This window comes from Panicum virgatum, chromosome 1N (genome assembly GCF_016808335.1).
Source record: "Panicum virgatum strain AP13 chromosome 1N, P.virgatum_v5, whole genome shotgun sequence".
NCBI lineage: Eukaryota > Viridiplantae > Streptophyta > Magnoliopsida > Poales > Poaceae > Panicum > Panicum virgatum.
In genome coordinates this window covers 46,110,325-46,122,012 of record NC_053145.1, presented here as the reverse complement: position 1 = coordinate 46,122,012, position 11,688 = coordinate 46,110,325, and the positions used below count along the sequence as shown (strand labels likewise).

The 11,688-nt window shown below is 49.2% G+C and overlaps 3 protein-coding genes across 3 annotated transcripts; 2 read left to right on the top strand and 1 right to left on the bottom strand.

The window, feature by feature from the left end:
- The first annotated feature begins 1,169 nt into the window (after window positions 1–1,169).
- Window positions 1,170–2,007, top strand: LOC120656124. The gene has a single exon (XM_039934145.1). It carries the CDS (start codon window positions 1,355–1,357, stop codon window positions 1,664–1,666), a length of 312 nt encoding a protein of 103 aa, XP_039790079.1. The 5' UTR covers window positions 1,170–1,354; the 3' UTR covers window positions 1,667–2,007.
- A 5,058-nt stretch (window positions 2,008–7,065) lies between these two features.
- On the bottom strand, window positions 7,066–9,592 carry LOC120656123 (probable nucleoside diphosphate kinase 5). Its single transcript, XM_039934144.1, has 5 exons — window positions 9,427–9,592; window positions 8,700–8,924; window positions 8,048–8,155; window positions 7,673–7,782; window positions 7,066–7,594 (listed from the first exon to the last, which is right to left on the bottom strand). Exons 1-5 carry the CDS (start codon window positions 9,504–9,506, stop codon window positions 7,569–7,571), a joined length of 549 nt encoding a protein of 182 aa, XP_039790078.1. The 5' UTR covers window positions 9,507–9,592; the 3' UTR covers window positions 7,066–7,568.
- A 177-nt stretch (window positions 9,593–9,769) lies between these two features.
- On the top strand, window positions 9,770–11,439 carry LOC120656122 (trihelix transcription factor ASIL2-like). Its single transcript, XM_039934142.1, has one exon. The coding sequence runs from the start codon at window positions 9,900–9,902 to the stop codon at window positions 11,067–11,069; it is 1,170 nt and encodes a 389-aa protein (XP_039790076.1). The 5' UTR covers window positions 9,770–9,899; the 3' UTR covers window positions 11,070–11,439.
- The last annotated feature ends 249 nt before the right edge of the window (window positions 11,440–11,688 follow it).

Below are 11,688 nucleotides of genomic sequence, written 5' to 3'. Positions count from 1 at the left end.
AGACTTTCACCAACCAACCACACTTGGCTTCCTGCTCTACGCAGTGTGGAGGACCAGTCCACTACCACACTAGTAACCGAAGGAAGTTTGGCTACGCCCGCCGGCTAGCTGCTTTTTGGTTCTCTAGTTGACTCGACCACGATCCGGCCGGGCCAGCCGGTTGCCCTATCAATCAAATCGAGTAAAACGTGTGCTCTACTGCTTCGTCAATGGTAGGTAGCAGATGTTCTTCGTTGAGAAACGTCGAGTCACAGACAAGTAGCTAGGGGATTCCAAACGCAGCTTTCGGCGGCAGCAGCAACATCAGTGCGGCGTCGGTGTCCAGCTCCGGAATACGGTTGATGCTCGGCACCCCGATGAAAGAGGGCAGGCAGGCAAGTGCGTAGGGAACCCAAGGAGGAGAGAAAGCTGGGAACTCAATCTCTACTGTACTAATATTTGCTCAAAAAATCTAATGACATCAACATTGGATAAGAAATTAAGAATAAAGTAATTATCGCTCCAAGACATATCTTAACAAAATAAAATAAAGTTTTGCTATGCATCGTCCTCCCGGCATTTCCTAGTTAGGGAAGCCCGAATCAGCTAGTTAGAAGTATATCTATAGGGAGATGAGAGAACTGGATGTGTGAAACTTGTGTCAAGACTCAAGAGAGGTGCAGAAAGGAGAAAATCGATAGTTAAATCTAACTTTCTAGATATATAAATTCTACTATGCGTCTAGATATACAATATATATCTAGATAATATATATAAGTTAAAATGGATTATGATTTGAAATGGATGCACTACCTACATGCCAGTGGTGTTTTATTTTACTATCTGTACCATAGTATACAAGTCTTGTTTAGATGCATAAAGTTTTTGGGTGTAAAGTACTGTAGCACTTTTATTTTTATTTAGTAATTAACATCCGATCATGGATTAACTAGGCTCAAAAGATTCGTCTCGCAAATTATAGACAAATTGTGTAATTAGTTATTTTGTTTAGCTATATTTAATATTTCATGCATGCGTTCAAAGATTTGATGTGATGGAAAATTTTGTAAAGTTTTGAAATTTTGAAGGCAACTAAACAAGAGCACAGTAGAAGGGAATGAATCATTGGCATGCACAAACCCCCTTGACATGCAAGTTTCCCGGCGTCACTCGTATAAGTGCGTTTGGAGGCTTCCATGGTCCAGCCACCAGCCCCCGGTATCTCACACAGTCACACTCTCCCAACGCCACACCCTGATGACGAGCCAAAGACAAAAGGGGTAGACGAGGACGAAGGGAACATAGCAGGAGAGCGAGGGGCACGAGCGAGGCCCGAGGGAGACAGCGGCCGACCGGCCGCCCGGCAATCAAGAGGATGGGGGACGCCGAGCCGAGGCGCCGGCTGCGGTGGTGGCGCGGTCTCGGGCGCCGGCACCGGCGCCGGAGGCTCCCGGTCGTCCGGCTCGGCGGCGGGCGCGGGCGGGGGATCCTGCGGAGGCTCCGGCTGCGCTGGCTGACGGCGCGGTGGGTCCGGCGCGTGGCGCGCAGGCTGGCCGCGATCTACCTGGCGGCGCTGGCGGGCCCGCCCGCGCCGCCCGGCGCGGCGTCGTCGACCTGCCCGCCGTGGCTCGGCCTGGAGCCGTGCTTCGCCACGCCCTTCGTGGCGAGCACGAGGCCGTGCTGGTGACCGGTGAGCCGCCGCCGCGGACGGTCTTCTCAAGGCTGCGCCGGCGGCGTCGCAGCTCGGCCGTCGGTCCACGGTACGGTGGCGCCGCTAGCTAGCACCAGATGACTACTGCGACTGCCCTACGGAGGAGACACCGAAAGAAGACGACGTGAAGCTTTGGTGAAACAAACGGCGGTCAGAGATGCACGCATAGATATGACTCCTTTCCTTCTCAGTTTCTGCTTGTTCTTGTTCTTCTTTTTGTAAGCAAAGAAACAGTAATTTCTAATTTCTTCGTCTTAAATTTGAATTCTATCCACCGGCAATATAATACAATCTAATCTTAATCTGTGGGTTGATCACTTGATTGAATGGTGCCTCGATCGGTTTCTTGCATCAAAATCGATTTTTTTCTCCATACCTCGATCTGAAGCTCAGTCGTTGATCGCTGAGATAGGGGGGAAAAAGCAACGTGCGGGCAAGCGGACAACGAGGGGACTGTCGTTAGTAATTAAAGCCGAATGAACCTGAAGTGACAGGCGTCAAATCAAAAGATGTCGTGACGTCAAAAGTAATACAGCGACACAAAGTAAAAAAAAAGTAAAGGAAAGGAAAACGAAAAAATAAACCATTAACCATCCACCTGTGATCTGGATTCTGGACAAGACCTTAATACCATGCTGCATGCCTAGCTATATATGCGGCTATATATATTGTGTTTAGTTCTTGAAAATTTTTAGATTTAAGCACTTTAGCACTTTCGTTGTTATTTGACAATTAATGTTCAATCATAGATTAAGTAGGTTTAAAAGATTCATCTCGTCATTTACAGTTGAACTGTGTAATTAATTATTTTTTAACTGTATTTAATGCTTCATGCATGTGTCCGAAGATTCGATATGACGGGTACTGTAGAAAAAATTTTGGGAACTAAACAGGGCCTACAATGTTGTGAAAAAATCACGAACTGTGGGTAAAAATACCGGCCTGAAACCAATCTGTCATTGGGAACAAAGGAATGTCGCAGATCCCCAACTCCCAAGGATAAAAAAAAAATCATGCATGGTGGCTTTCTTCAATCGACAATGCATGCAGTGCGTTGGCCATTTGCAGAGACAAGGCAAGAGGCTGCGCTAGCTCCACTACTCCACAGCGTCGTCTGTCGTTAGCAGCACGCATAAGCAGGCTGGAAAACCGCGGATCCCCCTGAACCCTGAACATGCTACCCGGCACTGGTCTCGAGCACCAGATGCGTAGCCAGACATGGTTACTGCCATGGCAAGCCATCACCGCTCGCTGCCGCGCTCATTCTTTCCATTCCGATCCGATCCGCAGCTGGAAACCCGTGCCCACGCCTACATGATTGACGAGGCGATTCCAAGTGTTGGAGAGCACACTTGGGGGGCTGCCCGTACCATGGCCATGGATCCGACTCCGAGCCCCGATCCAGTTGTAGACCTGTTTGTGCCCATGCATGAGGCCATGAGCTCTAGCGTAGTTCAAGTTCCAACTGGGTCTGCATCTCGAGGATGACGCAGGGAGCGCGGCAGGCACGCGAGAGCAATGCCTCTGGCATCCCATCTCAATTCTGCCCTGCAAAGACCTCGGTCTCCAGCTCCTGCTTTGACTCCAATCATGCATGGAGCAAGTGGTCTTTCTGCTCTCGCGCGCGGGCACCATCGCGACCTTTTAAATGCCTGAATGTGCCAACAACTGACAGTGTTGTTTCACCAAATCAAAGCATGCATGTATGCTAGTGCGTGATTTCGCGGCAAGCATTGTGTTCAATTCACTCGGTTTTGTTTCCTCTGAAACTGGAAGCAGCAACATCTATCCCTTCTTTTTATCGTGAGAAAGAGTAGCCAAAGGATGAACATGCCGCCATCGAACAAGTCTCCAACAACTCGCCCTCGAAAGCAGGCCCCCCATACCTCGGCAGTCGGCAGATGGGAACTTCCCTCTTCATTGACAGAAAGTGCACAGAGACCGCGCAGCAACTTAACACCAGACGAGTCCAGCACTACCCACAGCAGCGGTGCAGACATGGTCAAGTCAGGCTCACAACCATGCATGTACTACTGCAAGATGGCATGATCACAGGGGTGTAATTCTTTCTGTAATCGAATTGCTACAGAAGAATTTTGTCAGGTTACTGAATCTTAGTTTTGGGTCGTCCAATGCAGAATACTAGGGCGCTATGGATTAAGAATTTCTCAACACAGATCACAGGGTCCAGTGTGCGGAACTGAAATGTAAGATGAAAGACCGGAGCTATAACCAAATCAAATGAATGTAAATTTCTATTTGGGTTGCGGACTAAGAAGCGCATTTCTGAATGATGACTAAGCATTGTTTCTTAGAGAAATCAACCTATTATCAAGGATATATATAGGTGTTGTCAGTAAGTAACTGAGGCGCCATCAACTCAGCATATAGCCCTTCCAGTGTACAGGTCGCTCAAAGGAATTATGACAGATAACATCAAAGGTCCAGTAAGGAGATAAGACTAAGCCATTACAATTAATGCGTCAAAGGCCATTTCTCTCAGATTGCGAATCTATCAACCAACTTCCTGTGCCATGATTTCCTCTTTTCGAAACCATCAATTGATGATTAAGATATTGCCCTGGCTAACATGCATCCTAAGCGTACCGCAATGCTAGCATCATAATCCAACAGCTTTTAACACCCTCGTGGATCAAATAACTGCAAGCTAATAAGCGAAATACTGAAGAGAGCATGGAACATTAGAAAAGGGGGGAAAATCAGGGCAGAGCAAGCGACTGGCAAAAACATTGAATAGAACCATAATAGGAAACATTTATATCTTTCAAGAACAATTGTAACATTAGAAAACACCTGCCTTTCTTATTTCTGCCTCTGAAACACACGTGACTTGAGCAGAGAGTTCATCCCTTTTTTTCAAAGAACCATAGTTCATCATTTTTTCAGTATTATACTCAAAATCCATAACAAAGTCAAACCATGAACAATGATATATGAATCCTGTCAGTGTTATCTACTTTGCCTAAGTGATCATTACCATTCCACCAATTAAAACAACATTTTCTCAATAGATTACATACACAAAGACAACAGGGGGAACTGTCACATTAGAGTTCCCCAACAAATATGCGTTTGCAAGCACATTGAAGAACAATGTTTTCTGCCGAGGTAACAATGCTAAGAAAAACAAGATGGTGGGGACACACCATAATGACCCATACAACCTACTAAGTGATCATATTGCAGGCTTTCGTAGAACTGCTGATGTGGCCCAGACTTTTTTTTGCCTGAGCCTGTTTTTCATTAAGAGAAAAGTAATTACAGATACAATATTGATGCGTCACTCTTGTTCTAGCGCATATGCTTGCTTATATCTCTCATCTTTCTTGAGCTCTTTAATTGCATCCGCCTCTTTCTTTGCCCACAAACTGTCTAACTTCTCCAAGAAATTATTGGCTCTTTTCTGGTCTGGTCTCATTGTGGGAGTATTGCTCCTCAAGGGCCCTAGTCAGAACATTGCAACAATACATCGCCCAAATTTAGTGGACTGTTTCACTCTGCCAACAAAATTAATGTAGTATCTGTTTCCATCCACCCTATCGGGAAAATTAGATCCATGCCACTAAAAGATGCGCATTTTAGAAATTTACCATCAAACTTCCTCTGTTCAGTTTAATAGCATCGAAAGTTTACATCCTTTAGAAATATACCACTCCGTCACCCCTCTTCCGTTTTCTCGGTGAACCATCGTTAACTCGACAATCTTTCCCCACCGCAGTGACTCGTTCTCAATCCCGAGCAGTTCCATGCCAGTCGCTCCCTCCTAGCGCCGACACCGGCAGTCTAGCCCGAGAATGGATGCCCCCTACTTCCGTCCCTGCTCCCACTTCGCCAGAGGCGGCGCCGGCAGCTTGAGGCGCGCCCTGCGAATGCGGCGTCTGTGCCGGCTGCATGGCAGCTCGAGGCGTGCCACGCGCCTGCAGCGTCTGCGCCAACCGCCCCGACGGCCGCCGCCCCAGTAGCTGGAGCCGGCCACGCGGCAGCTCGTGGTGCACGCGGTGTAAGCGGCGTCTGCACTTTCCGGGAGACTGCAGCCGCCCCAGGAGCATCCGCCGCCGCCGCCCTAGGGAGCAAGCTCGGGCCGCACGGCAGCTCGCAGCATCCGCGCCGAACGCCTTGACGGCCGCTGCCCAAAGGAAGGCGCGGGCCGCGCGGCAGCTCACAGCGCTCGTGGCGAACGCGGCATCTGCCGGTCTGCGCCGACCGCCCCAGGAGCAGGCGCAGACCGCGCGGCAGCTCGCGGCGCACGTGGCCCCAGCAAAGCGATCGTCGCACGTAGCTTCAAGCGCCGCCCCAGCCTGAAGCCCTCCAGCGCCGCCACTGTCCCAGGCCCCATCCACCACTGCTGCCGCCATGAACCACGCTGTGTAGTGCTGGTGCTCCACTGGGCTGCTGCACTCCGCCGTCGTCCTTGAATAGGCTCGAGGAATCGAACCCCGACGAGGAGATGATGTCCATGGCATCCGTCTGCGGCGTGTCAGGCTCAGGCGACATGGTGGATCCATCAATGTTGTTGCCTTCGAAGCAGCTGCAGCGGGGAAAGATTGTGAGTTAACGGTGGTTCACCGAGAAGACGGAAGAAATGTGACGGAGTGGTAAATTTCTTAACCATGAAAACTTTCGATGCTATTAAACTGAACCGAGGAAGTTTGATGGTAAATTTCTACAACACGCATCTTTGAGTGGTATGGATCCAATTTTCCCAAACTCCAAATGCACGAGGGGAACTCAATCCAGACTTTTACCACAGCAGATCATTCAGAATACAAAGTATATGTATAAGGTAACAAGTTGAAATCATAATTCAGGCCTTCATTTGTGTTGTGAATGCATATTTACAGTTTAATCTAGTGTACGAAAGTTTAATCTATAAATTTGAAACCTAGTCACTAGAGCATGCTAGCACAAGGTCCTTAGGTAGTTAAACACACTATCATGATCATGTTGCTTAAACGATATCACACTAGCAAGATCAAAACCTAAACAAAAGATCACACTACCATGCAAGTGACTAGGTTCTATATTTCATAAGCACAGATGGTACCACCGTGTTATTCACTGGAAGTGGCAAATTCACGAAGGATTAGTGTTTGCAGTCCTAATATTGCAATTTTATAATAAAAAAGTTTTTTTTGGTTCATTTCGTGGGCAGGGATTGGAGTTTAATTTGACCAGCTACCGTTCCAGTGTTTCAAATCATAAATCCATTTCTTTATTTGAATAAAAAATTGCACGATTCCAAATACAAAATTGAAGTATTGGTACATAGTATATATATAACGATATGAACCAGGCATCGCAGTATTGTACATCCGTTCATTCAGTAAATTGGACGTGAAATGCTAGCATGCTCGTTTAAAAATTTACTTTGTATTATAAATTATCTTGCGACTACAACTAGTTCTCTATAAATTTCTGAACCCAAACATCCGCTCTTTGGCTAATTTGGCAATTCTCTTCTCCCATTTCATGCATGGATCCTATTCCTACTGCATCTCGAAACAAAAGACTGCCAAGTGCCAGTTCCTGGTAAACAAGTATCAATTCTAAGATCTAATTGCGTCCAGAGCAGTCAAACATATGTTTCATTGTAACACAGCAATTACTTGGACAGTAATGGTTAAGTGAAACTTTCGGCCAAGTGATTAGTGAAGGTTTCTGTTAAACCATCGTAATCTTCAGCAATCACAATCTGCAGATCAATTCTTTCAGAACTCTGTATATTAAGTTACCATGTCAAGAATTGTAATGTGCTATCAGAGTAGACTTGTCTGATTCACCCAAGTTTTCATCAACTATGAGTTCATAAGAGTCATCAAGTTTCAATTTACTGCCTTGACTGATTCCAGTCTAGTGTCTATAGCTCATCATGTTCCACAGTTTCTGCATTATCAAAGAATAAGGTCAGAATTTTTATGGAGTGGTCTTCAGAATTATGAAACAAGTATTGAAGAAAACAACCAGAATCGCCATCTCCAAAGAAAAATGAAATCTCTCTGGCTGCAGATTCCGGTGAATCTGAACCATGCACACAGTTTTTCTCCGAGTCCAACCCACACATTGCTCTAATGCTGAAATTAAAAGGAATAGCGTTGGTGATGGCTAAAAATAATGAAAAGTGAGCATAATAATGAAATAAAAAATGAGATAAAAATATTCAAGTACATTACTCTCTAAGTATCTTAAAAGATGGAGTATGGGTTAGTGCAAAATGCATCCCTGATGACAATTGCTAATAATTGTTTCCCTTTTCCATCAATGACTAACAATATAATAGAGGTCATATGAAGTATTTTAACTGGAAAAAAGAATAAGAGAAAGAGTGCAATGTTTAACCTGTTTGGATGAGTAGTTTTAGCCTTTCTTGCATCAGTTGGCCCAATCAAAGCACGCCATTGTGCAATGGCATCAGGTCTTTCCAGAACCATAGCAAGAACTGGGCCACTTAATATTGCCAACATAAAAGAAATCATGTTACAAACTGTTAGCATCAGTATTAGCCTCAGAGGACATAATGCAAATGTGCAAGTAACATCGAACAAAATTTGCAATCTGCGAACAAAAAGGTTCATGCTGATTCAGATTTAACATGCTTACGAGCCCACTGAGCCATGGGGCTCAAAACCTGAAGGCTGCACCTTCATTGCATAATTACTCATGGCCATGGGGCTTCCAAATAGGACAACAAGCAGCTTGACATGTTCATATTTCGAAAATGGAATAGTCTGCTTTTTTATATATACAAATTCAGTTACCAAAAGACCTATTTAGCTAAGGGTTTGGTGTCGGAAGAAACTACAAAATAACATGTTGTCCCATGTGAATATGTGATATCATTACACTGAATGAGGAATCAACTAGACAAACTAGACAACACAAGGAACAGAGTAGTTGTTCTAGTCTTCTAGATGACTTGAGGCTGCAGCATAGACAAAATAAGCATTATGCAAGAAATATAAGAGACAAGTCTTTCAAACAGCATTGATACCTCGTTATATACTTGACTAGGCTGTCAAAGAAGCTTCTCCCAGAATGCTCCGCATAGAAGAGAGATGCCCTCTCAGCATCAAGCTGGACCTGGGTCTCTTTGACAATATGAAATCCAGAATCCAAGATGGCCGCCTTGATCTTTTCAGTGTAGTTCCCAGACAAACCATCCGGCTTGATCATCGCAAGGGTTCTCTCCCTCTCGACAGCTCCACAGCTGCAGCACCTATAAGTTGACAGCACACCAAAATCCCACATCACTTGCAACCCTATATATAACATCACATTTACAGCGGAGTCTCAGCTTATACAAGCCTTTCAGCATTGTGTAGAGCCACTTCCTTTGTGGCTTTGTACAGCTACATCAAACAACGCACCCAAAAAAGCGGGCCTCGAGTAAGAGCTACTTTGATTGATCCAGAATTACCAGTTATCTATCTTCAATTCAGGAATCACTGAGCATATAGTTAGGTCCACGGCCACCTAAGCATGCCCGGCATCGGTATGTCCAAAACGGGTCCAAATTAAAGGATGTCCCGCTTCACTAGGCCGAGACTTTCTCAGATCTCTCGAAGCAAGCATGCTAGCGTAGCAAATCTAACATTTTTAGGGCAAGGAAAGGTTGAGCAGCTAGCTACTTTCAGCAGCCTGGACGGGTCGCTTGGAGCAAATTGTAAGCCACCAAACCATTCAGCAGAGAAGTGGTAGAACAAGCAAGCGCGACTTACCCGTAGAGGAAGAGGAGGATGAGTGGAGCCATCAAGCGACTGACAAGCGCGCGCGCTGCCGGCGAGGTGGCTCCGGCCATCTGCGGCGGCGCGGCAGAGCGGAGACAGCGAGCCGGCGGTGCGCTCACTCGGTCTGAAGTCTGCTGGATGGTTCAGTTCAGCCGACACAGATGTTGGCTCCGTTTCACGGGCCGTGGGCCGAGCCCTGTTGAAGGAAGTGGGAAAGGCCCGTCTCGACTTCTAGGTCCGGCCCGGCCCGTAGAGGCCCAACAAGGCGCAGCTGCGCCGGCCATCCCGCTCCGCCCAGGCGAGAGGCGACGACTCGCTCCTCCCATCGCCGCCGGACGCGACGGCCACAACACCGGAGAAAATAATCGGGAACAATTCCGGATTCCCCCATCCGGGAAGAGAGAAATATCCCCAAACCCTCGGGCCCCTCGCCCCGCCGCCGCCGGCCGCCCAGATCTCCGGCCATGGACGAGGACGGCGCGGCCTCCCCGTCGCCCTCGCCCTCCCCGTCGCGCTCCCCGTCGCCGCTTCCGGTCGCCGGCCCCGTCACGGTGGCCGCCGCGCCGCCCGGCCACGTCGCCGTCGCCATCCCGCTCTGCAGGCCCTCGCCCTCCTCCGGCGGCGGGCGGGAGGACGCCTGGAGCGACGGCGCCACCTCCACGCTGATCGACGCCTGGGGGGAGCGCTTCGTGGCGCTGGGCCGGGGCAGCCTCCGCCACCCGCAGTGGCAGGAGGTCGCCGAGGTCGTCTCCTCCCGCGACGGCTACTCCAAGGGGCCCAGGTCCGACATCCAGTGCAAGAACCGCATCGACACGCTCAAGAAGAAGTACAAGGTCGAGAAGGCCAAGCGCGCCTCCTCCTGGCCCTACTTCGACCGCCTCGACGAGCTGCTCGCCCCCGTGTACAAGCCCAATTCCTCCTCCTCCTCGGCGGCCCGGAGCGCGCCGCTGCCCATGGTGCCGCCGCGCATCAACTTCCCGCAGCGCACCCGGACGCCGCTGCAGCCCCCGGCGGGCGCCAAGCGGAGGATGCCGTCGCCGCCGCCCCAGGCGTCCGCGTCGTCCGACTCCTCCGACGGGTTCCCGCCGGAGCCGCTCTCCGCGTTGGCCAACGGGAAGAGGCAGCGCCTAGAGGAGCCCACCCCGGCCGCCGCCGCCGCGAACGGCGCGGAGAGCAGCAGCAGCCGCCGCGTGCAGGGCCTGCGCGACCTGGCGCAGGCGATCCGGCGGCTCGGGGAGGTGTACCAGCGCGTCGAGAGCGCCAAGAGGGAGCAGGAGCTCCGGATGGAGCAGGAGCGATTGGAGGCCGCGCGGGAGCTGGAGGAGCAGCGGGTGGAGTTCTTCCTAAAGATGCAGATGGAGCTCTCCAAGGCCACCGGCTCCGGCAGTGCCGCGCCCGTGGCCATCCCCATCCCTGCTCCCGCGCCCGTGGCCACCCGGAGAACGGGCATGACCGCGGAGGTCGCCACCAGCAGCAATCACCGAGTCCGGTACCGCATCAAAGGTAGCATGCACCACCAAGCTGCGCAGCAGCCACATTACCAGAACAATGCCGCCTCAGGTGGCAACGGCAGTGACTCAGACAACAAGGAAGCCGAGGAAGATGCCGAAGACGAAGAGGAAGAGAGCCAGTAATGGCTGGCTCTCCTCTCCGATCCTCTCTAGCAACGGTAATTCAACTCTACAGGGGTCTCTGCCCACATGGAAGCGGGGCAGAGATTAACAATTTGCGTTAGCAAATGTTATTGCTCTAGTAGAAAGCTCGACCCATGTAGGCTGGTCTGGAGCCAAGAAACTGGGTGGTAGTGGTGGTGCTAGCAACAAGCACCTGATAGTGGGGTGAGTCAGTGAGTGTGTAACTTGTACCTGCCTGTTTGTGCTCGCGATTGTCATCTGTTGTCAAGAAATTACCATGTCATTGAATGTAACATGTTTATTTGTGTTGCAAGAATAGCTGTACCTGTGTTTATTCTTTGGAATGGATATTGGTGTCATGGGGAGGATATGTTCAGTGCTCGCTTTCCTTGTTTGAGCTGCGGGCTGTGGCTTTGTTGTCATCATGCGATGGAGGTTGTCAAGCATGATTGAGCTGGTTATCTGTTATCTGCGCTTTTCTGTGAACTTGAATAGTTCATCAATGTCCGATGCAGCAGGAACTGATGAGCTGAGATTCATCATTCATGTCAAGGCAAAGTGGTGAGTACTTTTGTCAGATGATGACACACAAAACAGATGTGCACAAACATACACGCTC